Source organism: Bombus pyrosoma, linkage group LG5 (assembly GCF_014825855.1).
Source record: "Bombus pyrosoma isolate SC7728 linkage group LG5, ASM1482585v1, whole genome shotgun sequence".
In the NCBI taxonomy this organism is placed as follows: domain Eukaryota; kingdom Metazoa; phylum Arthropoda; class Insecta; order Hymenoptera; family Apidae; genus Bombus; species Bombus pyrosoma.
This window is the reverse complement of record NC_057774.1, coordinates 4116910-4144083: the sequence shown is the minus strand read 5'-3', so window position 1 is coordinate 4144083 and position 27174 is coordinate 4116910. Positions and strand designations below refer to the sequence as shown.

General features: G+C 46.7%; 1 protein-coding gene across 4 annotated transcripts in view; it reads left to right on the top strand.

The window, feature by feature from the left end:
• LOC122567917 overlaps positions 1–27174 on the top strand; it is a 65363-nt gene that overhangs the window by 20546 nt on the left and 17643 nt on the right. For 3 of the 4 annotated variants that reach the window (XR_006316923.1, XM_043727073.1, XM_043727074.1), the window contains exons 3-4: positions 11260–13089; positions 13213–13408. Coding sequence is in view for 3 of the 4 variants with exons in the window: in XM_043727073.1 (XP_043583008.1) it covers positions 11405–13089; positions 13213–13405 (1878 nt within the window). In the remaining variant the exon portion in view is untranslated. Of the gene's footprint in view, positions 1–11259; positions 13124–13212; positions 13409–27174 lie in introns of those variants that run through there. The other variant, XM_043727075.1, reaches the window with a different exon arrangement.

Below are 27174 nucleotides of genomic sequence, written 5' to 3'. Positions count from 1 at the left end.
AGCCGTGACGTGACGGGCGACCGATCTAACGACTTATTAATGTTAATGCCGGCGGAATGAGAAAGCACCGGCAAATGACAGACGCTGATCGTGCGTTTTCCAAGAACGTTGCACCGTAATGCGTAGCCCCGTCACGTACGATACAATTTCATTCAAATCGTCCGCATCAGATTAGCTAGTTCCCCTCGTGCCGCGGGTGTTGCGACTATCGAGAGTGAAAATAACGCGCGGATCGGTGAAACCTTGTCGCTTCGAACCCGACTATCCGATTCCTACGCACGTGGACGAAGGTTTTTCGAGAAGGCTTAAGGATGAAAGCATTGTTACGAGCACATGCAGTAGATAAGTGAGACGCTGAGTGTGTTCGACGAGTCGTTCGTTTGAGGAGTTGGTCGAGGATGGAACATAGAACGTGAAAAATCGTAAAACGTTGCTCGCGAGCGACGTTAACTCTTAGCCAAGCTGTAATCGCTGTTTCTTTTGTTCTGCTCGGTTTTAACTCCACCTTGTTTCAACCGCTTTCTCGCTGCTAATTATGGAAGCATTCAGAATTCTAGAAACTCGAAGAGAAGCAACGCCTGGCTCTGAAACGCGTCGATCTCGAAATCTTCGCAGTAAAAAAGGGTTTCGATCTCGGAAGCTCGACGCAACGAAGATTTGACGCGGAAGAACATATAATGCGACAGTAAATCTCGAAAATAAATAGAGCGAGAAGCTTCGATCTTGAAAGCTCGATAGCAAAATATCAACAAGCTCGATCGGGAAAAGACTTTGCAAGGTACTCTAAACTTGAAAATTCAATGGCACAAAATCTCTAGCCTTGCGAGCCTACCGTCAGAAAACTCTAATCTCGGGAGTTACATGTTCGAAGTTTCTAGAGGACGAAGATCAATTCCCTTCACCTAAATCCTGTTCTTTCAACGATTCGTGTACCGACGAGGAGCGCGTTTTCTTCTTTTTCTGATAAACGATTTCCCACGATCAGATTTCTTGGCAGCAGGCGTACTCGTTAAGCGACAATTGGTAAATGCTTCGTATTCGCGGAAGGTAATCGTGTTTACTTTCGATCATTCGACCGAGACAGTTGGACGCTGGTCGCCGTCGTTGCACCGTTTAGATCTCAACTGGACAGGAACGGTAACGCCTTCTTGTCGATCCGCGATCGAATCCCGGCTTTCTATACCCTCCACGGAACGCTGCTCGTCTCGTTATTGGATTCTTAGAACACGTCCAGACTTCGTTGCATTATAAACCTGCCGTTCGTAGCTTTACGATAAGAATACAAACCACTTTATATTCGAGAAGAACGCATGATTTCTACCTTTGAAAAAACGTTTGTACGTTTATAAAATTATTATTTTCTTCAATATTATTATTATCTTCGATCGATAACATTGAAGCACGTCGTTTTACACGTAACGATACTTTCGGCTTTTCTAACGTCTTAAAACGAAGTAACGTAGCTCGAACTGTGGTATAATATCAAGATATTATAGGATGTTGTCGGTGATGCAACGTATAACCCAACCATAATCCAGCCAGTTGATGTTTACCAAACTTTAGATTACCAAGCCAGAATTCGGCAATAAATTTTTCCATCACACGTTTACGATTTACAATCGGAGAAGTTACAGCTGAGGCTCGCGCGGACGTAAAAACCACGCTGCGAACTTCCTGACACGATCGTAAAAGGAGAGACGATTCGTAAAAGGAGAGACGAATCGTAAAAGGGAGAAAATCCTTACGTAAGCGACAGACAGCGTTGAAAAGTCGGCAAAAGGCGCGAGGTCGCGGACTGCAGGTAACCTCGTGCACGGAACCGCGTTCTCTTCCACTTCTTTTTTATTTCTTCCCTTTCGTTTCGTCTTTTTCTTCTGCTTTCGTCGAGACCGCAGACCCCAGCGAAACTGCGGCTTTGTTATGAAATAGGCTTGAAAGCGAAATGCCCGTGCGCTCCTTCGCCCGAGTTCTGGCCCCGTTTCTTCTTGGTGCCGACGTTGCTCTGCTCTGGAGACAATGTTGCACGGAACAGTGGGCCCGATAATGCGACGATCGATCGATCTCCTCGATACGTGTGCACGCTTGCCGAACCGCAGACCAACGTAATGGAACGAGAACTCGATTTTCTCCCTTCGTGTTTCTCCAAGCGACCGTGTTGCGGACGATCTCTGTATTACACGTTTGAAATTTGTGAACGCAGCGTGTTATGTATTCGAAATTTCTGAGTCATCGAGCAAACGAAGTCGGATAATCCAGTGAATATTCTAAAACCGCTTCAGTTCACAAATAAAATTCGAGTTTCGCTTAGTAGAAGCGACAGCAGACGACAGAAAGGAGGAAAGCCCGATCGATTCGGATACTTCGTTGTTAAATATCGAGTGGTTACCGCCCCGAAGAGTAAAACACACGCTGTCCAAGCGACAAAGATTAGCCATTTATTGAGTGAAAATTGGTCGACGCAATTACCAGCTGGAATAACATCGGATATTAATGCAGCGTCGTTCGAAATAAACGGTTGGATAAATCTGTGCTCTCTTAACAAGGTCCTGACGCGTGACAGCAGCCATGAGGTTAGGCGGTGTATCCCGGAACGCGTCCTTAATGCACCCACGACACCGATAAAATCGTAGCGACGCTATCTGCGGAACCGCTACAGAGCCGAGATATCGGTCGGACGTGCCGGAGACCATTGTGCCTGGTCATTAATAAATTTCGGGATCAAGGTGAACCGGTGCTCTCGTTCGGGACGGTAGATTAATCCCCCGAGGGCTGCTTAATTATTCATGGTGATGAGGTGTCTGGTTGAGACTCGGTCGATAAACCAGGCATCCGAGAATCTCTGCGCACCGGTTTGCGGAGTAATTTCGTTGTTTATTCGTTTGGCCGAGCAATAGCTTGTTAATAGCCAGTTTTCTTACGTGACGTTTCAAACGATCGGCTTGAGATTTATATGGAAGTTAATGACACCTTTTGTTCTTTTCTAATGGCATGTTTGCAATCGGACGAGATTACACAGATGCTGGTTGGTAATTCGAGCAGGAAATTAAGCCTTCAAATTTGTACTTTGGAACGGCTATCCCAGGAACATTGATCGCCCTTTCGAATTATCCACCTTATTGAATCATCAAAGATCGACAAGGTTTAGTAAAAGTACGCGTAAACATTTAATTTACTAGTGACTACGTTACACTGCCAGTGTGTTGCAGCGAATATGTCAATCGTTTAGTAAGCAAATACATTTACGGTAGACACTTGCATTTACTCGATACTTTTGCCAAGATACAAAGTACATCAACTCGTAAACCTATACATTTGTATGTTAAGTTTCCCATTAACGTCTCTACATTTTTACCCCTAAATTTTTAATCTCTCTCCAAAAAAAAAAAATCTCACTCGAAGTCTCTAAAACGGAATGAAAAGGAAAAGTGAAAAAGAAAAAAAAAGCTGTGTGGTAATAAATTGAAAGCAAACAGTCGGCCGTCGAGACGGTCCGGGGAGCAGCAGTGTTAACCAGACGTTAACAATCCGCGGCATTAAATTCCGCCGGTCGGTCGATCGATCCCTCGGTTGCATCTGGCTGGCTTGCACAATTGGAAAGGCTGTCAGCGTCCGTGTACCGGGGAACGATGATTCTGCGGTCACTCGTCGAGGCCTCGCCGCTGCCACGGTAGCTGCTTTCCTACTAGGCTTTCCAGCCGGGCTTTGTGCTTCTATTAGCGAGCGCGCACGTGCGCCGCTACATAACTTATTGACAGTGACGGCGAGGCACGAAAGGGAAAGGGGGAGGTGGTCAGGTAGATGGAGAACGCGCGAGCCTCGCGTCTTGGTGAAAAGGAGATCCGCAGAACAGGAGAGAAGAAGCGAAACAGAGTGGAACGAGAAGAAGAAGAGAGAAACCTTTTACCGGCGGCGCATCTCGCGAACGATACACCCAGCCACAACCACTGCACCGTCGAGATGCATCGTTTTTCTCTGTCTCTTTCGCCCTAGCCACCGCCTACGTGATGGAATGAATTGGGAGAAAGGAGATCCACGGGGAGAAAGAAGGATCTCTAGTCGGAGTCTGATTTTCTGGCTTCGTCGAGAGGTTGATGTACGGGCTTCTTTAGCTTTTGGATTAGGCAGCGACGAGAGCGCGCCAGTTAAGAGCTAGGACAATTTCCTGGAAACTTTCCTTCTCGATTATACATACTTGCAAGGTTTACAAACTGTCCGAAAATATTTGCATTCGTGTCTGTTCAAGTATTTCTAATCTTCGGCAGACATAGGAAGGTAAACGTAGATATTGCAGGAAGGAGAGAAAAGGACGAGGACGAGGTATAAAAGCAGAGATTGGTGGTCGCGAAGAACGTAGAGAGAAAAGGAGGCAATTGCCGCGAAAAGACTGATTCGAGATGGACGACGTGCGACCACTTTTTAAACTCGTGCCACCTTCCAATTAGCAATTATTGAGACGTTTCGGCGATCGCCACGGAATCTTAAGAAGGACACGTCCGCGGGCGGATCGTCGCTATCTCGAAACTTGTCGCGTGAAAAACTTCGTCGACGCTGACTGCCTTTAATTGCGTCCGGACCAAACGTTCGAATGAAATTGGCCATCGTAACGATAAAGAGAATTACCCTGAAAAGTTCAGCATGGAAATAGTTAAACTCGATGTGGAAAGGTTCTTCAGCCTGGGATGCCAAGAAACTCTGATGGAGAAAATATCGATTTAAAGAACAATTTACCTCGATTTACGTTCCTTTCGTGCAAGCTCGTCCGAGCCACTAAACATTAAATTCACCTTAAGAGCTGGGATCGAATCGTTCATTGAAAGGTTTCAAGAATCACGTGAGCAACATAGATCACGAATGCTGACCGTGAACGTTCCCCTGGTACGTATATGTAAGAGCAGGTAGGAGAGAAGATTACGAAGCGGGCAGACGCGTGAGACGGTTCCACGTGTCACGGCGCGTCTTCTTCGAACGGCACAGCCCGTCTTCTGCCGTGTTCTCGGTTAATGCATCACAATCATCGCGGAACCAGGAACAAGAGCCATCAGCGAACTTTCAGAACTCTGGTCCAAGTATGATGGATGACTGTCTGTTCTTGCTCGGTTCGTGAGGAAGTTATTACTGGTTCGCGCGAGCCGAGGCTAGTCATGTCCCGTGAAAAAAACACAGAATGTCGAGCATGCAGGGCCCCTGAAACTCCCTCGAAAACAGCCTCTGCTCCCTCTTACTGCGCTTCGAGTAATTGGTTAACGAGCCCCGGCAATCTCGCGTCCGATCGACGAACCCCTTTTTCTTACGTCTCATTGAATGGACTTTCTTATCCTACTGCCGGATGGAATTGATCTTCCGTGATTTAATTTTATTTAAAGGAGAACAAACGATTCGAGAGATCAAAGCGAAAGTGATGGAAATTTGTTGTTATTTCGGAGCTTTCGGGAATTCTTAATCTCGCTAATCGACGTTCGTTATGATCGAACTTCTTGCAAGTAGCGCTCATTTTCTCAGGACTGGCGTTGGAAAAAACGACAAAATCAAAATCACTCGCTTCTCGATGAAATGAAAACAACCGATCGATCGCAAAAAGACTAGAATTTAATCATAGGTTATCGAACGAGGCAAAGTCGTGCGAAGCAGCTTATAATTGCACGTTGGCGGAAGCGGGATAGACGAAAACTGTATGATTTCCAGCGAGCGTCGTTTACAATGTAGCCTGGTCAGCATTTTGTCGCGATAACTGGTTGAATTAACGAGCGCCGTTCCCGTTGCTCGACCGCGCGAAACTGGAATTTCGCGTCGTTCGTGATGATTTATAAATAGGTCGTTCATAGGCGACGATCAAGGCCTTGAGAATGTCCGCTGACTGCTGACACCTCATCGATATAAATCCCGATTCTTGATGGCGTGCCGCGTGATTTGAATATCCGTGACTCGCGGTTCAAAGCACCTCTTCCATCGTTTTACCCACGATGCTACCGCCGTGTCCTTTTCTCGTCTGACACCGGTGATAGGATTTTATTCGCGAGGTGGAGCCACGATTATTATAGACATCGTGAGCTATCAAATTTCACGTTATCGTAAATAGTTCGTAATTTCGGTTCGTAATTACCAGTCGATGATATTCTAGGAAAAGAGATTGTCAACTTTAATTCAACTTTATTCTATCAACGGGTATGCGATATCCTCCAAGTCGACACTTGCGTGCAGTTTCCGCGTTATAAAAGGTAATCCTAGTTCGACACTGCAATCATCCTGCTGAAACTCCCCATTTTATTTCTATCTTATTTCTAGCCATCTTCGCCGACTCTAATTCTAATTGTCCAACGTCGTTAAATGTTTTTTCTGTCATTTCCCCTTGCATCGAAACCACTGATTTTCTCGTTGACGACGCTTTACATAATCGGAATTATCAAGCATCGCATCCATCCTACAACGTACGAACCCAGAAGCTCTCGGAGAAGAGAGCTTCGTCTCGATCGGTGTTTCTCGCGATTGCGAAAGCCACCAGCTGGCATAATTTCACGTCAGACTCGCGGCATACGTGCCCAGCCGTAATTAGATTAATACGCCGCGAAATTGGATTAAGAAAGCGAGGCGGCGGCAGCCAGCGCCGCGGATACGACAACTTTTTCGTGAGAACGCCACGAGGGTTAATTAAGGCCCGACAGGCCGGGTGCGAACGACTTGTCACGTACGAGCAGCCTATCTTTCTTCCTCTTATCCTTTCTCTCTCTCTCTCTCTTTCTCTTTCTATACCCTCTTGTTGCTCCCTCGTTGCCTCCTCTAGCCCGGCTCTCTCCTTCTTCCGATCGCCATTTTGGTTCTTTGTTGTCGAAGACGATCCAACACGGCCGATCGTCGTCACAGTCCGCTCCTTCGAATTAACGAGTTCGCGATTTTATACTATTTATTTGTACTGTTAATTCGTTTCCTTAGAAAATTAGCATTTCTCTTATAGTACAATAATATATTTAGAGATCGATAATCCATCCATCGACATATTTCATCTTTTTTAATTTCTCACTACTCTCTTCTTTCTCGCATAATTTCTCATTAATTTCGTCATTAAGAATAAAATTTGTCTTCTTTTTCTTCTCTTTTTTTTCTGTTGACTTCGCTTCTCTCGACGTTCTCCTCTTCTTGTACCCTCGCATTGACCCAAACCCTTCTGCGAATCTCTCTGACCGTCCGCTCACGGGACGAGCCAGCGTGTAAATCATTTCGAAAATGGATACGTGCGCGCGTTACTCGCGTGAGAGTCGAAAAAGAGGCTGGGAATAGAAAGAGAGACCGAGGGAAGATACGATTATGGTAATACCCTACAGGCGTGGCTCGAAATGTGATTACTGGAACGAAGACTAATGCGTATCGGCCTTGGGAATTTTCAGCGTGTTATCAAGCGAATCTTGACGAGTCTCGACATCGTTTCTTCAGTACGCGAATACTCCTTTGGCCGTTTAATTTCGATCAGAAATTCGAACCAGACCAATTACGTCGTGAATCAGAGGAGAAAATTCGGGCGTGTCGACTTTGAAAACTACGATACGTCGCAGCGATCAAGTCCACACCTGCATACATTTTTACGAGTGTGTGCATCACGGTATTCGGATAATTCATCGAAACGTGAATTCGCCGCAAACGCAGCCGCCTAATCCTCTTTGAAACATTCATTTTCCTCAAAGATCTTATCTCTGCCTAACGTACAACGATATCACGATCCCCGCGAACCAACGTACGCACCATTAAACCACCCTGACTTTTACGGACGCCTTGTTCCCGATGAAGTCGACGTGGTCTAGGGCTGGAGCAAAGGGTCAAAGAGTCTGGTGCGTTGTCGGTTGTCGCGGGGACAATCGTCGCGTTGCGATGGCTGGTGTTGAAATCTCACGGAGGAAACAAAAGGATCGTAGAGGGACGCGGTGGTAGCTAAGACAGACTCGAGCACGGTGAAAGCTGGCTCGGGCCGTGGCGTATAATTCGAGGGCATGTCGATAAATCAGCTCGTGTTCGCGTACACCAGAACGAGAGGATCGATCGTAGGGGAGGGAGATCGACGAAGAACGCGGAGAGACGCCGCGGCGCGCCATGCGTTACGACACACGCTCGTCTATTCGTGGGCGTCCTGCATGTATCACGAGTGATCGAGTACCGCGTTGATCGCGGCTCGCCACGATATTCGAGGGCGCTGCCTTTGGGACTGTGCGATGGTTTCGAAAGCGTTTTTTCGGTTTTACAATCTTTTGCTTCTTTCTTTTTCTTTTTGTAGAGTAGAAGGTGTGGCAGTTTAAGTTTTTCGATATGGAAGTTTCGAGCTTTGAAATTAATATTTGAAAGCATATAGATTTCTTTTTATGAGAATACCAATTTTCAGGTACCAATTGTCGATAAAAATTTTCAAATTTATTTGAGCCAATTCTGGAGAAAATTCGAAGTATCTGAATGCGTGGTTATCGTTTTAACGCGGTCCGTCGACCTCCATAATACACGGAATGCCGTTCGCCGACTACATACTCGCGTACTAATTCCTCGCCACGCACCGAAGGCCGTGTAACAATAAAACATTACGATTAGACGCCGTGTTTCCGAGTTTGCGACCGTTTGCCCGCTCGTAGGCGTCACCCGTGCTGTATATCGTCATCGAGCCTGATAAGTATCGTAGCAGACTATCGTGAACCTCCCGATCCCTTCGAACACAAAGTCCACCTTGGAATCTTTAATCGTATTTCAAGAAACGATTCGTATCTGCTCGATGAATCTTGCCCTTCCATTGATCCGCCATAACTCCTTCCGATCGCTCTATTGTTCGAATTTTCCAAGATAATTCCTAAGTCTCGTATCGTGAAACATTGCTTCGATTAGAAAATAGAAAATACTTGATATTCTTCGTTATTTTTACGAGATACTCTGTCGATAATGTTCTTTCCATTCTTCGATGTAAATTCCACGTGGCAAATAACAAATACCTCGTGATAAAAACCGATTAAAATTAGTGTATCACTGTGAATAGGTTCTTCTGCTGCTTCGGATGAAGAGGTAGAGATAGCGAAGAGTGTGATTCGATTAGAAATTGGAAAATATCAAAAAATCGGGCCACGATTTACTCGAACTAGGTACAACCAGTAGCCGTATACGTATAGATAGCTACGTAAAACAGCGCTATTCTCGCGTACATAACATCCCTGAGAAAGATGTCTCTTCCACGGTTCTAAACGGGCAGATTCCTTCAGAACCGTACACGTACACTCCCATCGGTTCGAAAGAGAGGAGGATCGCGGCTGGCTTCGGTGTGTATCAGATACAATGCGATCCGTCTGTTCCCGTATCGCGTAATCGCCTTATCACGGGAACACGCACGCCGGCGAACGAACATAACGGTTTCCTGCGTTCGATCAAAGCACAAGCACCGTTCCAAGAGGAAAAAATTCCAATACAAATTTGCATCGAGCTGCTCTCGCGCCCGCTAGAAATCCACCGTGAAAGCTTATGTGTGTAGTACACTGGAAGGAGATTCTCGTTCGACCAACAGGGAAATAGAGACAGTAATGAAATACAAACGGGTGAAAGAGTGAGACGGAGAAAGCGCGGTGCGGTCGTGTAAGAGAATGCAGGACAGGAGGAGTGTGTCGAATAACTTCCTAGAGGCGCGCCTGTCACGACGCCCCGGGTCATTGGTCACCCGGTGCTTATCTGCGGCTGGCTGCGGGCCATCTCGGAGGCCCCCTTTCAGACGGCTCGATTTTCACCGCGCGATTTCATTATCCCTCGATCCATGCCACGTACGCTTCTCGCCACTCTGAATGGGCCTTTCACACGGCCAGGCGATAAATTGCGACCAAGGATCGCGGTGTTACAACGATCCGGCATCTGGAACCAGTGCGTCACTTCCGTGTGTCCACCATATAGCCCTTGCCTCCGAGGATGAACAGCGAAATTTGCAAAATTGTGAAACTCCTCTCGACTAGGGAATGAAGGATCCTTCATAGGTGTAGATTAACATTTGGCAACGAGTCGTTCCACGGAGAAAGAAACTTGGTGCATAAGATATATATGGAAAACAGTGACAGAGAACGCCCAATTCGGACAAAATAATATGGTAAAAGCAACCCCTAAACGTGAAACAGAATGTAACTCAACTATTCCACTCCTAAGGCTAATTTCACCACACCGATCTACCTAGACGAAAAGGATAATTGGCATCGCCAAGCGTTCCGTCGACCCGAATCGAACCGGACCAAACGGTGATTTATATAATCCTTCGGGTTATCCGATATACACGTCGCAACGAGAGGTAACACGGAAGCATCGGCGCGAGGGTACTTCTGTCGGAGTACGCCCGTTCCCAAGCGTTACGACACCGCGGAATTTCCGTGGCGATCGCGCGGCATAACCGTGAAGCAATTCGTCCGAGGGAATCGCTTTTAACGCGATGCTCGATCGCTCGGTCACGATCGGTGTGCCCCTTCCTCGCCATCTCTACGTACTTTCGTGAAATCCGAAACAATCGACGACTCCGCCCAGCTATATACGTACACTCGTTAGGTAACCTGGCTTTGAGATACGGTGCCTATCGTTCGACCGCGTTAATCGTCGGTTACACCGATGATACGGCCCTACGAGGAAGTAACGGGAAACGGACCCACGATCGCGGCCTGTTTCGTTGTTCCAGTTCGACTCTCCGGGCCAAGCCGTCTTTCGATTGGTCACGGACGCGTGTATTATCCCTGCAGGCGTCGCTTTTAATCATCCAGCTGGAAACGTTTCTCGAAGACGGTCCGATTTGTTCGAGTTTGCGGCTTCTTGCGAATTATCAACTAAAGAGCAACCGGTCAGATCAAACCGATCGGTCGATATCGCGTACCTTGAATGACTTAACGCTCAAGGTGGAGGAAGTTTAATAGATCGAGAGTTAGTGTAATTTAGCACTTTATTTGCACTTGTTGTACAAAAGTAAGGTTGGATGTTATGAACACAGCAGCTGTAAGATCTTGTTGAGAATGAAATATTTCACCCGCATGGTACGATGTTCTGATGACGACTGACTTAGTATATCGCTGATTCTGTCCACCAGCCGCTGCTGCTGGCCAAGCCATACACGTACGGCCACTCAAAATCCCGAGCACGGTTTTTACGTTTTGTATCGATATAGCAGCGTTAAAAGTTCACGATTGAACTTCGACACAAGAATTTGTATACTTCGTAAGAGCGATATCTGCTCGGAAACCCATAACGGAACCAATTCTGACGTATCGACGTCGATTTCTGTTACAGATGGAGCATAGAGGCGCGGTGTCCGATCAGCAGGAGCATCAGTAGCGATACTCGATCGTCGGGGCCCTGAGCGGGCCCTCAGTCCGGGGACGTCGGCATCGGGGCCCGTGCTCGCGAGAAAGCTGGGCGGCGTTGCAGCGCCGCGATGGCCGCGACTGACGGTCAGATCGTCGTTGCGGCGGCACGCTGGGCCGAGGAAGCGACGTACTTGCGCGAATTCGTTTCCAAATATCGTCTTCCGGCGGTGATCAAGATCACGAAAGGTCAGTACGGTGGCCTGGGTGTCCCGACGCTTCCAGCGCCCAGCCTCCAGAGTACGGCCCTCCTGGTATCCGCTGGACGTCGACGAAAGATCGTCGCGCAAGCGGTGAAGATCAAGGAGGGACGCAGAGTAGTGGGCGTAGGGCCGAGGCTGGCCATCCCAGACTCTTATGCCGGCTACTTCGAGATACTGAGCGAGGAAGGTAGAGCCGTTCGCGGGATAGAGTCCGTGAACGAGCTGTGTCGAAGATGTCCAGAGGAAGGAGCTCTGGTCCGGGAGACCGTGCGTGGAATAGCTTGCAGAGTGGACGACGACTCCGGTATAGTGGTTCCGGAAGGAACGAGAACCCTGGCTGCCGGAGAGACGATTGTAACAGCTGGCGAGGTTAGTCTGCCCGGTCGCGGTAGATTTCTGCGCTGCGTCGACTGTCGAGGAGAGAGCGTCCTCCTGGGTATGGAGTTGCGCGGACGTTTCAGCGCCCTGGCGCGCGAGGACAATATCAGCGGCGTGCACACGGCTCGAGCGTTGCTGAGCAAGCGTTTGCCGTTGACGGTCAGACTGGTGCACGGTCAACCACCGAGGGGATTGAAATCATCGTCGCAATTCGTTCCGGAGCTGAGGCTGTTATCGACCTTCGAGGAAGAACACGTATTCGCCTTGCCGTTACAGAGAGAAGGGGCTGCCGTGGCGTTACCTCTGGCCGCTCCGTTGAAGCTGGTCAAAGCGCGAAACGAGGAAGCTCTGAGATCGATGCAGGAGTTCACGAGGCTGGTAGAGCGCGCGTCGCGTCTCGTTGCCGACGTGGCCGATCGCGCGCACGTGCTGGACGGCCGACTGGGCGAGAGCAAGCCTTCCAGGCAGACTAGAAGCGGATCCGGTTTCCTCAGGCGATCGTCGACCAATTCGGATAACGGGCCACCGAGTCACCACCGGAACAACGCCAGCCATCACCATCATCATCATCACTATCACAGCAATGGACACCAGGCGTCCTCTGGACACGCGGGCTACCGGGACGAGAATCGTGTGCCACCGTCCGCTTGCACGGAGGAGTACGACGAGATCGATCAGATTTACGACTATGTCCGCGGGTTCGCACCGCTACCGAAGAGCGTCAGGTCCCCTTACGAGAGCCCGTTGCCAGGGGCACAGGGGTCCAGTCCACCTCTGACGCCGGTCACGGTAACGATCGCCCCTCTGCTCGACGACAGACCAGAACCACCTCCCATAGAGACCATACCGACCAAGAAGATCCAGGCAGAGAAGAGGACCAGACGCGCCGTCAAGGAGGCTCCACAGCCGAGAGTCGAGAAGCCGCCGCTGGCGAAGCTCTACGTGAAGAACAGCGGAACTCAGAGGGGACGTCCTTTGATGAGGCAGAAGAGCGCGTCGCCGTTGAAAGAAACGCCACCAGGATACAAGGGTGGATCTCCGCTTTTTAACATCAGATACAAGAGTTTGACGAACCTGCAGCAAGCCATGGAGCTGGACGGAACGTTGGACTCGAGCCATTCCGGGGGAAGAACATCGGGGGACTCTGGTGCTGGTGCTAAGCTACCGGAAAAGAGGTACGAGCAATTTTTCCAATAGCTTGTTAACGAGGTAAGCGAAGGTAGGGTAAAAGTAAGAATCGAGAATTGTGTCGAGAATTCGCAACGGGGTAATCAGAAATTGTCTTATCGTTCGCTCAGATCGCGGCGTTTGAGTAGACCACGCTCGCTCACGAATTTAGTGTGGGAGCTCCGCGGCGGAAGTGGCCTTGGCTGCGCGAGACCAGAAACCCCGCCACCAGCCACAGCAGCACCGTTGCCGCCGACTAAATGTGGACCACGTTTAGCTGTCACCGTTGTGGCACCCCGGCGTGTTGGCACGCTCTACCTCTAACTCGTGAGTACCGTTTCTTCTTACCAACTTTTCGTCCTCGCCATAGACCCATCCAATAAATAATTAACAGGCTTCAGCGCTTCGGAACAGGGTTGTCGGCTTAAATCTGCACAGTTCCGGACCGAACGATCGCCAATCTAATTCGATCAATCACCCCTAGCGTTGAAAGCCAAACTGTCATCTCCTGATCGAACTTGCTGAAAGAACGTTCTAACAAAAGAACGTTGTTCGAACGTATAAATACTTCCATCTGCGTATTCCACTTCTAGTATATCCATTCACGTAACGTCGATGACGACTGGGATAGAAAAAGGCTGGCAGGAACAGACGTGCACTGATTACAGCGCAGTTAGAACGTAATTTGTCCGGGAATCGTTAAATTTACAAGATCGTAGGCCGGGTCGAGGCATTAACGAAGCGCTTTACTGGCCGTTATAAGAGGTGGGCGATTGTTTCCCTATTGGCCGCGACTCCTTATACGTTTAATCCCGTCCCCTGCGCTCTCGTCATAATCTGGCGTCTTGGAAATGCATCTGCGCCATCCAGGAAGCAGCAGCCAGATCCTCTTGCGAATTATTGTTGTTATCCTGACGTGCCTGCATCTCGTTGAAATGGTAACTTTTGCTACTTTGCCCGTTTTACCAATTAACCGGAACGTAACGAATTCACGCCGCAGCCTCGAGCTTCCTTTCGTTCTGATTCTCTGGCTAATGCAAGGTCCACGCAATGCATATCCCTTGAGTATTTCTTTTTTATTTCTAATCGGAAACAACGTGTGTTGAGCGTAACTACGTATCCAATTATTTTTATCGAACATCAAAGTCTATTCGGGTAAAGTCTATTCGTGCGGTGGGTATACGATTCAAAAATACATTTGGGTCTTGCCTGAATTTAACTGTGTGCGTACAACGTTTAATCATACTTGATTATTATTATGCACCCTACGCGACAACCATGTTATTCAACTGGAATGCAGATCCCATCTCCGTTTAACTTAATCTACATAGGGGTTTATTATATTCAAACGAATTCCTGCATTTGCGTGCCACTATGCTTTTGCACCTTCAAAATTTTCCACGAACATGTAAATATCAAGAGTCTTGTAATCGTTAAAAATCAGCCGTAAATCTAACCAGTGATATCTCGATATATCTCGTAAGAACTGCAAGATATCGACACTGCTTCGACACAGTTCTTTCTATTCTATGGGAATAAGAACTGTTAAAAAAACGGGTAAGTCCTGGACGCGTGTATGATCCCTTTCTTGGGGCGCTGGGGGGCGAGGGCAAGAACGCTTCCGGCGTATCCTGAGTTGTGGAAATTAGCGAGGTCTAGGCGGGTTAATCTGGCGTGTCCTAACCCTCCTCTCGGCTAGTTCCGTTCGAACGAGCGAAAGAAAACGCCAGGCTAAAGGGGGCGGGAAAGGGAGCAGCGGACGAAGATGAGGAGGACGTCGCAGGTGGAACGGAGACGGTGAGGAGATAATGAGGGAATCGGAAAACGAGAGAAAGACGGACGGTGAAGATAGTCGGTGGATCGAGCAAGCGGACAGCCCGGGGATACGTAACGTCATCCTCGCTCGCCGCGGCGATATAATAGCCCTGGTTTGCCTCGAAGCCGCTCCGTGAGCGGAATTAAACGAGAGCAGGTTCAACGGCTGAACAAACCGTGGCTTCCGGTCGGTGTTCCTCGTCGATCGTCCGCGTTTACCCCTCTCGCAATAAACTCAAACTTGGCAATGGTGACTTCTTCGTTCGCGAACTGAATTTTCGATTAGCCGGACGGATGAGTTAGAATTTTCTTAAATTTTTGCGTGTAAAAGATCTTCGCCTGTTATCGGCGCGTATCGCAATTTGTAGACGAACTCGTAAATGATAGTCGTTCGTTTTAGAAAGAAAGGCACCACGCGACTTCTCCTCTTCTCAACGATCCCTTTGCTCGGTCGAATGCAGTCAAGGCTCGCGATGGATGCTCGAGGTCAGCGTTTCCTGCTTAATTAATTAACCAGGCGAGCATCGCCTGGCCTCCCCTGCGTTTCGACCAAGGGACACTTGGTAATTTTCAACTGTCGCGGTTTGATTATGCGCGTGCACGCATCCAGGCCGTGAAGCGCCTGCGGCTAGCCGCAAGTGACAAGCATACGTCCGGCAATTTCGCATAAAACACTGGGATAGTGCTTGAATGCTCCTTAAAACCACTGGAATCAACCACCTTAGGACCTCCAACTTTGGTATTTCCGTTCGTCGTAGAAAAAATAAGATGCAATGGGAAATTAATAGAAAATACATTCTTTATCTACTTGTAATATCGCTATTAACGCGTATGGTATGTATGTAACGGGTAAGAAATTTTCAAATTCGCGCAAGATGCGCAGGTAGTCGTTACGAGATTAACAAATTTGCATAGGATGCTCTAAGTGAGACGTAGCGGAGCGTTTGCGTAAACCAAAGTTGCTATATCGCGACGCGAAGTCTGGGTGGTGCTGTCTCATGATTGATGAGTGAACAAGATGGATCTGTGGTAGGTTGCTGTCGGAGGAAAGTAACCACGTTCCCTTGTTCGTGTCAGGTTTGGGCTTGCGCTCTCGCGTATATCTTCATTGCGAAACTGCAAACTCTTGGAATCATCAGTTTCGATTATAACTATTATTATAACGAAAGCTATTTCCATGTTTCAAAGTGTAAAACACTCCTCTCCTTTCTGCTTCGCGGATTTCTAGATTCTGAAGAAAGTATTCTCGATTCCCTTTCGACGATGGTATTTGCTAGATCGAAAACGCAATAATATTTCAAAGTCTAAAAACTTTTCAATCCTTTCACCCTCTATAAATAAAAGTTTCCTTTTTCATCTTATTTTCAAGGTAAAAAAGAAGAAATATTTTCAGATCTCGTCGTTAATGATAATAAACCAGAGGCATGATCGATTCGCCTGGCAGAGTTTTTCACAGTCGATTTCGTCATTAGCATAATGGAGACGTGGTCACGTAAGCCACGCTCGCTCGAAGTTAAACGGTGGATGAACTGCGAGTGTTTCTCGCTCGCGAGAAGGACGTTTCCGCGGGATTATGATATCGAATTCGCGTGCCGACCGATAATAACCAGCTCGTGCTCGGAGCTGGTTCAGTCTCGCATCAGAAAATTAATAACCAAAAAAGAAACGAGAAAAAAAAATGGACAATGATGAAACGAATGGCGATGGACATGGTCGGAAATCACACTGTCCCTTGATTGATGTCGGATTAACTACCGACATTTACGAAGCTGATTTATTATTACAGACGGTCTTGCGTAATGCGATACACACACGGAACCGTTCATCTTTCTAATACGAGACCCGTCTCGTGTTCTCCTTTTATGAACATTCATCAGCTACGATTATTCGATGCTGAAGGGCTGTTGTCCGAGATCGGGAGTCAGGATAGTCCTTCCATTAGAAGGTGAAGGTTAAGGCGAAGTTTTCCGACCCGTGAATAGCAGTGATTATAGCCTTTCGTGGTCTTAAGAACGAGTTACATTCGTTTTGTTTTATAATGATACATTAAGGTTCGCTAAAAAATGTAATCCGTTGCATCCTTGATCCAGTTTGAATTATCTGACAGAACGCGGAAATTTAAAATCTTCCAATACGATTTGCAACTTCGTCCATAAAATCCATAAAATTTCTCAAAAATTAAACAAAGAACGGCATGTTTCTATTAAAAAAAAAAAAAAACAACGATCTCGTTCAATATCGAAGGACCATCCAGTCCAGAAGCCAGAAGCACGATCTCGGAAATCGTTGGCTGAATTGACCGCGGGCGGAACCGTGTACCGACGTTGATTAATATCAACAAATTCTACGACACGTTCCTGCGATTACCCGTGCCCGAGGATCTTTCCGGAATTCTGAACGCTGGCATTACGATGGAAATTGCTTGATCCTGAGTCCCGACAGACTCCACGCTCGATATTATTGACCGCGATCTATATTTTCCAGCGATCCTGCTTCCGTTGCATCCGCGTCTCTCCTAGCTTTACCGGAGCTGCGGATTTCATGGATCTCCGCTCAACATCCTTAATAGCGAGCTCGTAGTCGGTTTATCGAGGTAAACGATGCCGATCCAATCATCGAAAGCAACTGTATTGACCACGAAGATCAACGGCGCTGATCGTTTATTGAGGAAACGCGTGGCGCCGTTTCGATCTTACAAATTGCTCGATTATCGTCGACCGGAACGTGATTTGTCCCAAGAAAGTTAAAGAACCGGATTCTTGAAAAATAATTACAAGAGCAAGAGAACAGCGTAGCGTTAGCCCATTAATTACTAAATCATCGATCAACCGAGATAAAGTTTTTTCCAGTTCCTTGCCAGATGCTGAGTTCCTGTAATCGAAATAAACACAGCGATACCGTGATATTGCTAAAAGAACAATGTTTTCTTGCGCGCCTTTGCTTAACAGCCGTAAGCGTACACCATTCGGTAGTATCGGAACGTTCGATTAAGTAATTACCTCGTAAATGACCAATATTCTATCGATAGAATGCTTGTGTCTATGAAACGATTTTACGAGCAACGCCTCCCAACTCAGGTTTGCAGTTAGTGGGACGACGAAGCCGTGTTCTGGTAGCGCTAACTTTGAATTCCTTACAGATACAGATACAGATTCAACAATATCGGCTATTTTTCTTAAAAAATTTGAGAATCGTACAACTTATTTTCGCTCATATAACTGGTACAGGTGAACTGTAATTCTAAAAATTTCACACAGAACATCAAATACTCCTCTCGCCGCGTAATAACATAGACGTTCTTCTTTCACCTAAAACATCCTGAAACTGAAATTCGCCAACCATCGTCCATCCCTCTATCGCCTCGTTCGACCGCAATGTTAGTCGAGCCCAATCGATTTCCATACCGAGAAATCGCTGCGCGGACCACCTACCGATACAGATACCTCTCTAAACGTAAAGGCACGCGGGTTAGAATGATCGACAGCATGTTGCAATCCTGGTCCCAGTATCTGCGCAGCTGTGTTTTCGCTCTTGTGCCCGAATTCATGCATATTTATCGCATTACCGGCTGCATTGCATGCAAATTACGGACGAGTCCTCTAGCTCGTTACCCGGTGGGCACACACTTCGTCCCATTGTCTGCCCACATTCCCCCGAAGTGGACGCCATCGTGGCATAGTTCACCGCGGCCCGATTCCCCCTTGAGTCATGTGACTTTTTCACCCATTTACCGAAGCCACTGGTCGTTCGACCGTCTCGATGCAGGAAGAAGAATAGAATAACAGGAAGACGACGACAGGCAGACGGAGAAGATTCCACCTACGAATTTAGACGAACTTTTCTCCGTGTACGAACGTGGGTGCACGACAGAGAGGAGTTTGGGAAGAGGGTACCGTTGCGAGTATCGATAATAGAGATCGAGGTAATCGAGTGTCTTCTGGGAGTCGTGTAACGCTTCAGTGGTTCCTACCGTAGATAATATCTTTCTTATGTAATTATTAGAAGAAACATCTACTAATTATTAGATGGGAGGAGAGACGTTTATCTAAGTTTTATTAGATGAAAATTAGAAAATTTCCTCGTTCTTTTTCACTTTATATCGATACGAAGAAGAAATAGAAATGAAATTACGTAAGAGGAATAGTATCGACATTCCAGCTTTCCAAGACCAATCGACTACAAGTCGAGTCTGATATATGTAGATATGTAATAGTAACGCGTATCGTACTTCACGCCCACACACGTATTGTCAGTTTGCCTCAAACGATCGCGTGCACGAGATACTTCAAAAATGCATACCTCGTCCTCCACGATTTCGTATACGAATTCGATCGATGGAGGACGATGGTCTTAACCGTACGAAAAATCGGCAAGTAGAACCATCCGTGCATAGTCGGACGATCTCCGCGCTCGCGAGACGTCACAAAAACGCGAACTTGAGCTTCTAAGCAGACTTCAGGCCATCTATCGACTACAAGCTGTCTTTCTAACATTGCTACCATTAATAATTATTTGTTCGTTGATAAACGAACTCAGCCATCGACGTGTCTAAATTAGAAGGCTGCTTTTATTCGTGGCTTGTTAACGTATAAACGAATATCTTATTCGATCGTTACGAGCTAATTGCTCGATAATTTCGGTTCGTTCCGCCGTTTTCACGGCGATTACAAGTTATCAGCGGGGAAATTCCGATTGATGCTACTTATAACGCCCTAACACGCTTATCCGCCAGTTTTTCAACCGATAACGCGACAAGTTGCGAGTAGAAATTGCATCAAGTGCAAACTCGTTCGCATAAATCTGTTCTAGAAACACGGTTGCAAAAACAACGCGTGCAGCTTGTACGCGTCGAGGTTGCTTATTGTTGCCTCTTATATCGCGACGGCAGTCACGCGGCACCGACACGCGGAAAATAAGAGAAGAAAGACCAGTAGAAATCCCAGTGCATGGTCAGGCCGTTATGCCATCGACGACAGTGGCGTAATCGACGTAGCTCAGAGTGGGGATACTCAATACGGGGGCGTGACTACTAACTTTCTATCTTATTGTCGCTTCGACGAGACGTCTGTCAAAGTGTCTCGTTAATAAGATACATGTTATTATACTTATTTCCCATCTGTTACGTAGATAAATTTACAGATGGAATACTTTTATTATTTGCAAACTATCTCTAACGTAAACGTTTATTGATTAAATTTTTGTCAAATATGAATTAGAATTAGAATATCATGTAAAAACAAATTCTACTGATTTGTTAACATTAAATTTGTTAAAAATAAAGGAATGCGATAAATAGAGGCCTAATGAAACGGGTATAAGGTACATATAGTGTTATTTGAGATGAGTCTAGTCGTCGTAAAATAAGTATCATCGTTTCCAGTGACGTTTCACAATTACATTCCATCGTCCACATGGACGAATCCGCAGAAAGAGATCGAATTTCTTTCGGACGGATAGTCGGTGAAATTTTTTTTTTCTTCTTCCAACTACAAAGTTCGCACTCGCAATATTCTCATCGCACGCGTTAGCTTGGCAAAAGGTGGACGTCTTTCAAGTAGCTACTATCGGCGTGGCGAACACGAACACGCCTATGGATTATTCGACGCGAGTGTGGCCACGCGTGTGGCGCCAATGCACACGTAGTATGTGTAACGTGTAACCGCAACGGGGATAAGACGACGACTCTCGGTTCGTGGCGAAATTGTCCGGTATCCTTGCGCGCCGCGAACGTAATTGGCCTCCACAGGAATCGTGGTTAATCGGAGCCTATCTCTTTTTTCTCTGTTCTACGCTACGAGTCATCTCTGCTTCTTTCGTAGAAGTACCAGCTTCTACGGGGAAATGCGACTCGATTGTGGCTAACGAATTATGAGATGGAGCTCAGCAATCCAGTTTGATAGAAAGATCAGTTAAAGGGAAAATGGCCAATAGCTCGCGTAGGGTGATCTATGTGGTTCGTGACACTGTCCGCATTCCGAGGATCGCAAATCTAAAAGTACAATTTTACATCTCGAGTTTACGACGAAGTTTTCAAACAGAGTATTATCAATTTGAATATTTGCCACGTTTAATATAACAATTTCGAGTCTACGGTTTCGAGCTTCGGTATTCGAAACATTTCAGTTACACCAGTTTCACGATGATCCTTTTCGTTGATCGCGGTTCTCTAGTCGACAAGTTTCGCGTTACAATACGCATTATCACAATGTTGGCCGTGCATGCACGGCGTTTCTCCTGCTCGGCCCTCCTCCGTGCAACGACGATTCGTAGCTCCGTGTACTTACGTGCATATTTGTGCGTGGGCGGAGACCAGTAGCCGGCTGGCCGCACGGCCGGTTGATCGGCCTGTTGGACCGTGACGTGCCAACCACTACCACTTTATTATTACTACTATGCACTGGCGCGCATTACTCCTGGCCCCGTGTTCTCTACGCTGTTGCGAGCGTACAACGCTCGCGTGTGTCCGGTCCAAGGTTTATTACACTTGCCCCGATCAAGCGTACGCCACGCTACGCATTCGTCTTGGAGATCAACGCGGGGAACGCGGAGAAACGCGCTCGACCAGCAATGCGGATATGTCGGCCGTCTTCCCTGTGCGATTCTTCTTCAACTGGCTGGCGGAAGGACGACTGGCAAGGGAGGTTTCTACAACATCGTTGCGCTTCGTTCGAGGATCGAGCGCGTTTCAGAGAAGCAGTCTAGTTCGCAGTAGCGAAGATCGTGAGAGGAAATTGTTGCATCGGAGGTGCCTCGGGTTGAAGGACGTTTTCTTCTATCGTTTCTTCTGCTACGCGCGAACAGAGTTTCATCAGCATTCCTACACCGTGTATCTGATCTCTGAACAATGTAAAGGACGAAGATCAAAGTGCAAGATTCTCGGTCCAAAATAAGTAACACCCCCGTTGTTGAACGATAAAATAACGCACAGCCTAGAGTACAGGAAGTAGAAGACGATTCGTAGAATTCCATCTATATCGACCGGAAACCACGTGGCTGAGACACAAGAGCGGGAATCGCTCGTAGCGCGTGACTCGTAGTGGGGACGGTAGCCTTGCACAGTCGATAGCTCACGCTTCGACTGTAGCTCCAGTAACTCTTCGATCCAAGTATAAGACCACGTCCACACCCCCTGAGCCTCTGTTCCGTAACGTAGCACAAGCGAAAGTGATTCGTATCACCTTCGATCGACATTCTAAATCTCGTTCTCGAATCACCGCTGAATAGCCATCGAACAACGCCATTAAAACACATCTTGAACTTCATCAACTTTCTCGCCACCCTTCAGCGATACTACTTAACGTCCCTCGAGACTGAATAAACTCTAATCCCGGTATAAAACGGTAAATATGACACAGGTCGGATATAAATTCAATTAAAGTCACGGGCTGTGAAGTATGCAACAATTGACCGACAAAAATAGACGTAAGCATGGATAACGAGTCGAAGAGAGAGAGAGAGAGGGAGGGAGGGAGGGAGGGAGGGAGGGAAGGAGGGAGAGAGAGAACGATGGACCGGTGGAAGAAGAGAAATGGTAGAGTTTCGAGGTTCGTGGGCACTTATCACAGGTGGACGGGCAGCAAATAATAAATTTACGGCCGAGACACGGTGGACACAGTGTGCACATTGTAGATTGCGGCTCTCGGCCGGGCGAATTTATAATCCTACAACGCTGAAATTGTGCGCGCGCGCGAGTTCCGTTACGAATCTACCTCGTGTTAACCAGCGGCGGCCACCTAACCGGACTTGCAACATTCGCGGCTGAAGACCGCCTTGGTCATCGCATAATACACATGATGCTCGTATATCTTCTGTTACGTAATACTTGTTGGCTAGATTACACCGTTTCACGGGCCGCACCACGCAGTTTCTTCGTTTCTAATCGCGCCGCGATCATTGCTCGCTGCCTCGTACAAAAATTCAACCGGCTTCACGCCAAGGTATATATCGATGAGCCGTTCGGGCCGTTTTCAAACGTACAAGCTTCTACATGGCATCGTGGGATAGCTGTACCTTTGACGAAACGACGCTCAGCAAACTATGCAGATTCACAGTTAAGTCTCAATTTATAATTCGTAACGTCCTTGATGGGGTTTACTGGCGCAAGTTCCGTCAGTTCAGGAAGCTCTCGTAATCGAAGAAACGAATTTCTAACGTAGAATGCTTCCCATTTCTTCTCACAGTGCGAGATGAACAAGAAAATTCGAAAGACGACAGAGAAATTCGCTTTTCCATCGATAGTTTCGTTAACGATCCCTCGATGCTCGTGATCTGGTAGCTGTGTTCCATGTTACAGAGGGACGAGGGTGAGGCTGCTTTACGATCCGATCTCTCTTTCCTCCTGTCGGTTGCTCGTAGTTTCGATAGAACAGAAGAGGTGATCCCCTTTTTCATCGTACGCGCGCAACCGCGTATAAAATGCACGCAGGCGTGCACCTCTGCGGGACCGAAAGCACCTGCATAACCGAGCATCTCCGCGGAATCGGCCGAGAGCCCAGTGTTTTACGACTAACCGTGAAATCGGACTGGCCGGTGTTTGCACGCCGCTTGCGACCGCCTCTCCGCATATTGTTTCCTTCCTGCTGGTTTCTTCTTTCTCCTTGTTTTTCTTTGCTTTACTTCCGCGAGCCCTGCTTCGCGATTGCTCCTCGTCGTTCGCCGCACAATGGAGCTTTTCTTTGAAAAAGGAGAACATAGTAGGAGAAGAAAGAAAGAACATTCCGTGGAACGAAATTGTATTCCGTCGGAAAATCGCATGAAAGAGTCGCATTAGCAACTGGAGGAAACGTAGACAAATCCACTAATTTAGTTCGTAAAAGAGCTGAAGATACGAATATTTGTCAATACATTCGCAAACTTTCACAAACATCTTCAAACGTTTGTTGAAACCTACACCCTTTGCATTGATAAATTCACAGCTCAACACTCCGATACGAAGTGTAAATTCGAGAGCAAAGAACCTAAAAATCCCCCTCAAAACTTCTAAATCCATACAAACTTCTCCGAGAAGACTGTGTCGAGTAGAATCTTCGAATAAACTCCGTTTCCCTGCGCGTAGTATCGATACGAGGGGGGAAAAAAGATCGATGACCCTGTGAGGTCTGGCGTGCGCTATTCGACGCGGAATAGCCAGCGCGGTTTTTCGAGCAGGAACGGCAGAGAGCCACGCAAAAGTGGAAGCGGAGTGGAGGTGCTCGGCGTTGCGAGCGGCGTTCGGTGTTCTTGTGAAATGCGCGAGTGCGGTTCCGAGAAGTGTGCAGGTCGGTGGGTGGTCTCCATTCAGAGATGTTTATGGCTGTGTCGTGGCAAAGTGGCTGTACGCCATAGCGAGAGAGCCATACTCCTTCGTGGCGCCCGCAGGGTCGAAGACCTAGGTTCGTCAGCTTCGTCCAGCAGCCTCAGCTTCTCTATCGACCAACGATCAAACTCACCGACCTCGAGCTTTCTTTCTCGTTTCTATATTCGATATATTGGTTATACAACCACTCTTCGTTCTTTCTTGGAATCGAACGTCGCAGAAGTTTTCCCTATCTCCAACAAAACTGCAATGAACGAACTTGAAGATTCCGTAGTTCATAAGTTTGAAGTAATATGAATCGGATGGAATGTGTGGAAGATGAAGTTGGGATTTGAATTAACCTGGAGCAGATTGCAATGGACGAACCTGAAGATTCCGTAGTTCATAAGTTTGAAGTAATATGAATCGGATGCAATGTGTGAAAGATGAAGTTGGGATTTGAATTAACCTGGAGCAGATTAAATAAGATTCTAATGGACAAAGTTCAAAGCTTTCATAGATTCGATTTCAAGCAATACGGTGGCTGGTATACGTGGAAACGAACGCATCGCAGGCTACAGTCCTTTGGTTGCGCAATCCTAGCAACGCGGAGAAAAGCTTCCGAGGCGTGGTCAGAAATCGCGATCACCTCGTTCATCAAGCCACGTGTCCACCTGGCCTCAAAGTAGATTCCCGCCGTAAGTGAAAGCGCGTGCGCTCTAGGAGCCGTTCTCTAGACTCTAGGCCGAGATCGTTCCGTGCCCTAGAGCAAACGCGTACAACGAAGCAGCTTCTGTGCTCAACCACTTTCAGCAACTTCTAACACTAGGAATAAAGGATGGTAGCTCGTTTGTTTCGTCGTTACTTGTTCTTTCGAATCTCGTCCGGTGTTATATAGACATTGTTTACATCGTGTCATGCATATTCTATCAGATATCGCTGATGTGAGTGACATGACCCATCGAGATTGATCTTACGATCGTATCGTACACGTTTTTTCATCACGGAAAGCCGCCGATACCCTTCGCAATACTATTTTTGGAAGATGAGAATTTGATTTGGTACGCAAGAAGATCCTATCTTGTATCATAGTTCTTCCTATCCCTATCTCATCCTTCGATCACTATATACAACGTTCAATTGATCCAAAATGAGATACACTTCTGCTCGAAACATTCTATTTTTATCTCATATCGTATATTTTTGTTTCCTTCGTATAAATTTTGTTTCCTTCTTCGACGTATGATGGTTCTTATATTCGTCTTAAATAAACAAACAAATAAATAAATAATTAAATCCAGCCTTCGCCGACTTGAAATACTTGGTTACCTAATGAAACGCGAGCGTTTCAAGCATCTCATTCTTAGATATCGTAACGCGTTCGACTTCCTGATAGGATTAATTAAAACCAGCGCAGAATGCGGCTACGAAGTTAAGAATGTAATGCTATAATGTAGATAATCCGTTTTCAATTAAGATCAAAGGTGGAGCATCACGGATTCTGATCCCTTTTGAAACGAGAACAAACTGGCAACGTTTCGAGTGGAACGACAAGAACGATTCATTGATCTCGTTAGGCAGCGTTTTTACCTTTCAAATTATAAAGGGGCGACACAGGCAATCGCGCAAAAGAAATATCGTTAATTCCGATGATCCGTATCTCGCTCGGTTTCAATAGCGAAATTTTCATATCGTAATTATCATCGTTAGATTTCCAGTACCGTCGACGGATTTCGATCGAACAACGCGCGCCCTATCCGCTTTCGAATGATGTATTAACCGTTTGGACTACTTTCACCTATGCGGCTCTAACTCTGTCCGTGATTTACGACGTTTGCGCAACGCTTTTTTCTCCTATACTGGATCCGTTGTCCCTTTTCGCTTTTTCCTTTTCGATGCAGTCCTGTGATCGAACCTTTCAAGATATCGCTACTTTGAAACCAGCCTGAATCCTTTCTCATTGCCAGTCAATTCGATAGACTTGATAACGTGCATTTACGCAGATGTTACGAATGACTCGACTGCTTGATAATTAAAGAAAAAAGTACCATCCTGCCCGTAGAATCGTTAAGTAGCTAGCAATAACAAGGATCCGTCGAGTTGGATTTAAAGAGGAGTTGAAATTGCCGGGAGTTTTGACGGGAGAAAATTTGTTTGCTGGTAAAGGATAAAATATAAAAGATCGTAAAGGCATTTAGATGTTTGAAATGGATGTTTACACAGATGTTCGGAGCTACGTTTCCAAAGTTGTTGGGAAACGTAGCCACGTCATCTACGTCCTTTTATTCAATTAACTCTTATCGGTTCGCTTCTATATCCTCGTGCACCAGGCGCAACCAGTTTTTTCCGTCGGTTTATACGCCTTCCCCTTAATTTCCTGCCGCCGTAGCTTCTCTTCTGCCTTCGTTTCATGATAACCATCCTCCCCCGTGACCGCAAAAAAACATAGATTTTTCCGCGTTTTCACCACCTCATCCAATTAATTTAAATGCTTCCTCTTATGTACAACCCCAACAGCATCGCGCGTCCACGCTCTCGCCGCTTCCTTATGGGAAATCGGCCAGTTTTTCAGATGCTTGTGCGGTGTCGATCGTACAAGGGAAAAAATATTTAAGCGTTTGAAAAGAGAATAGCGGTAGCATGGAAGATCGCGATGTTACAGGCTAATAGCGTTATGATAGTGGTACTAAGGAAGTGTAATGTTATGGAATGAAACAAGATACTGAGCTGACGTAATTACAGTAGTAGAATGATATTACAAAGGGGTATAAATTAACAAAGGAGCGTATACAGCCGCTATAATTGTAGACTTGTAACGTGAATTTATTGAAAGCTGAGCTTTTAAAATCCAGTTACTTTTTAACCTGACCTTGCAGATTTTATGTTTCGTTCCATGGCAATTATTATATGCTTGAATCTCGCACATATCGAAGCTCACGTTCAACGTTTCTCAGACAAGAGCACGCGATTTAGAAATTCTTTTAATTTCAGCGACGGCACGTTC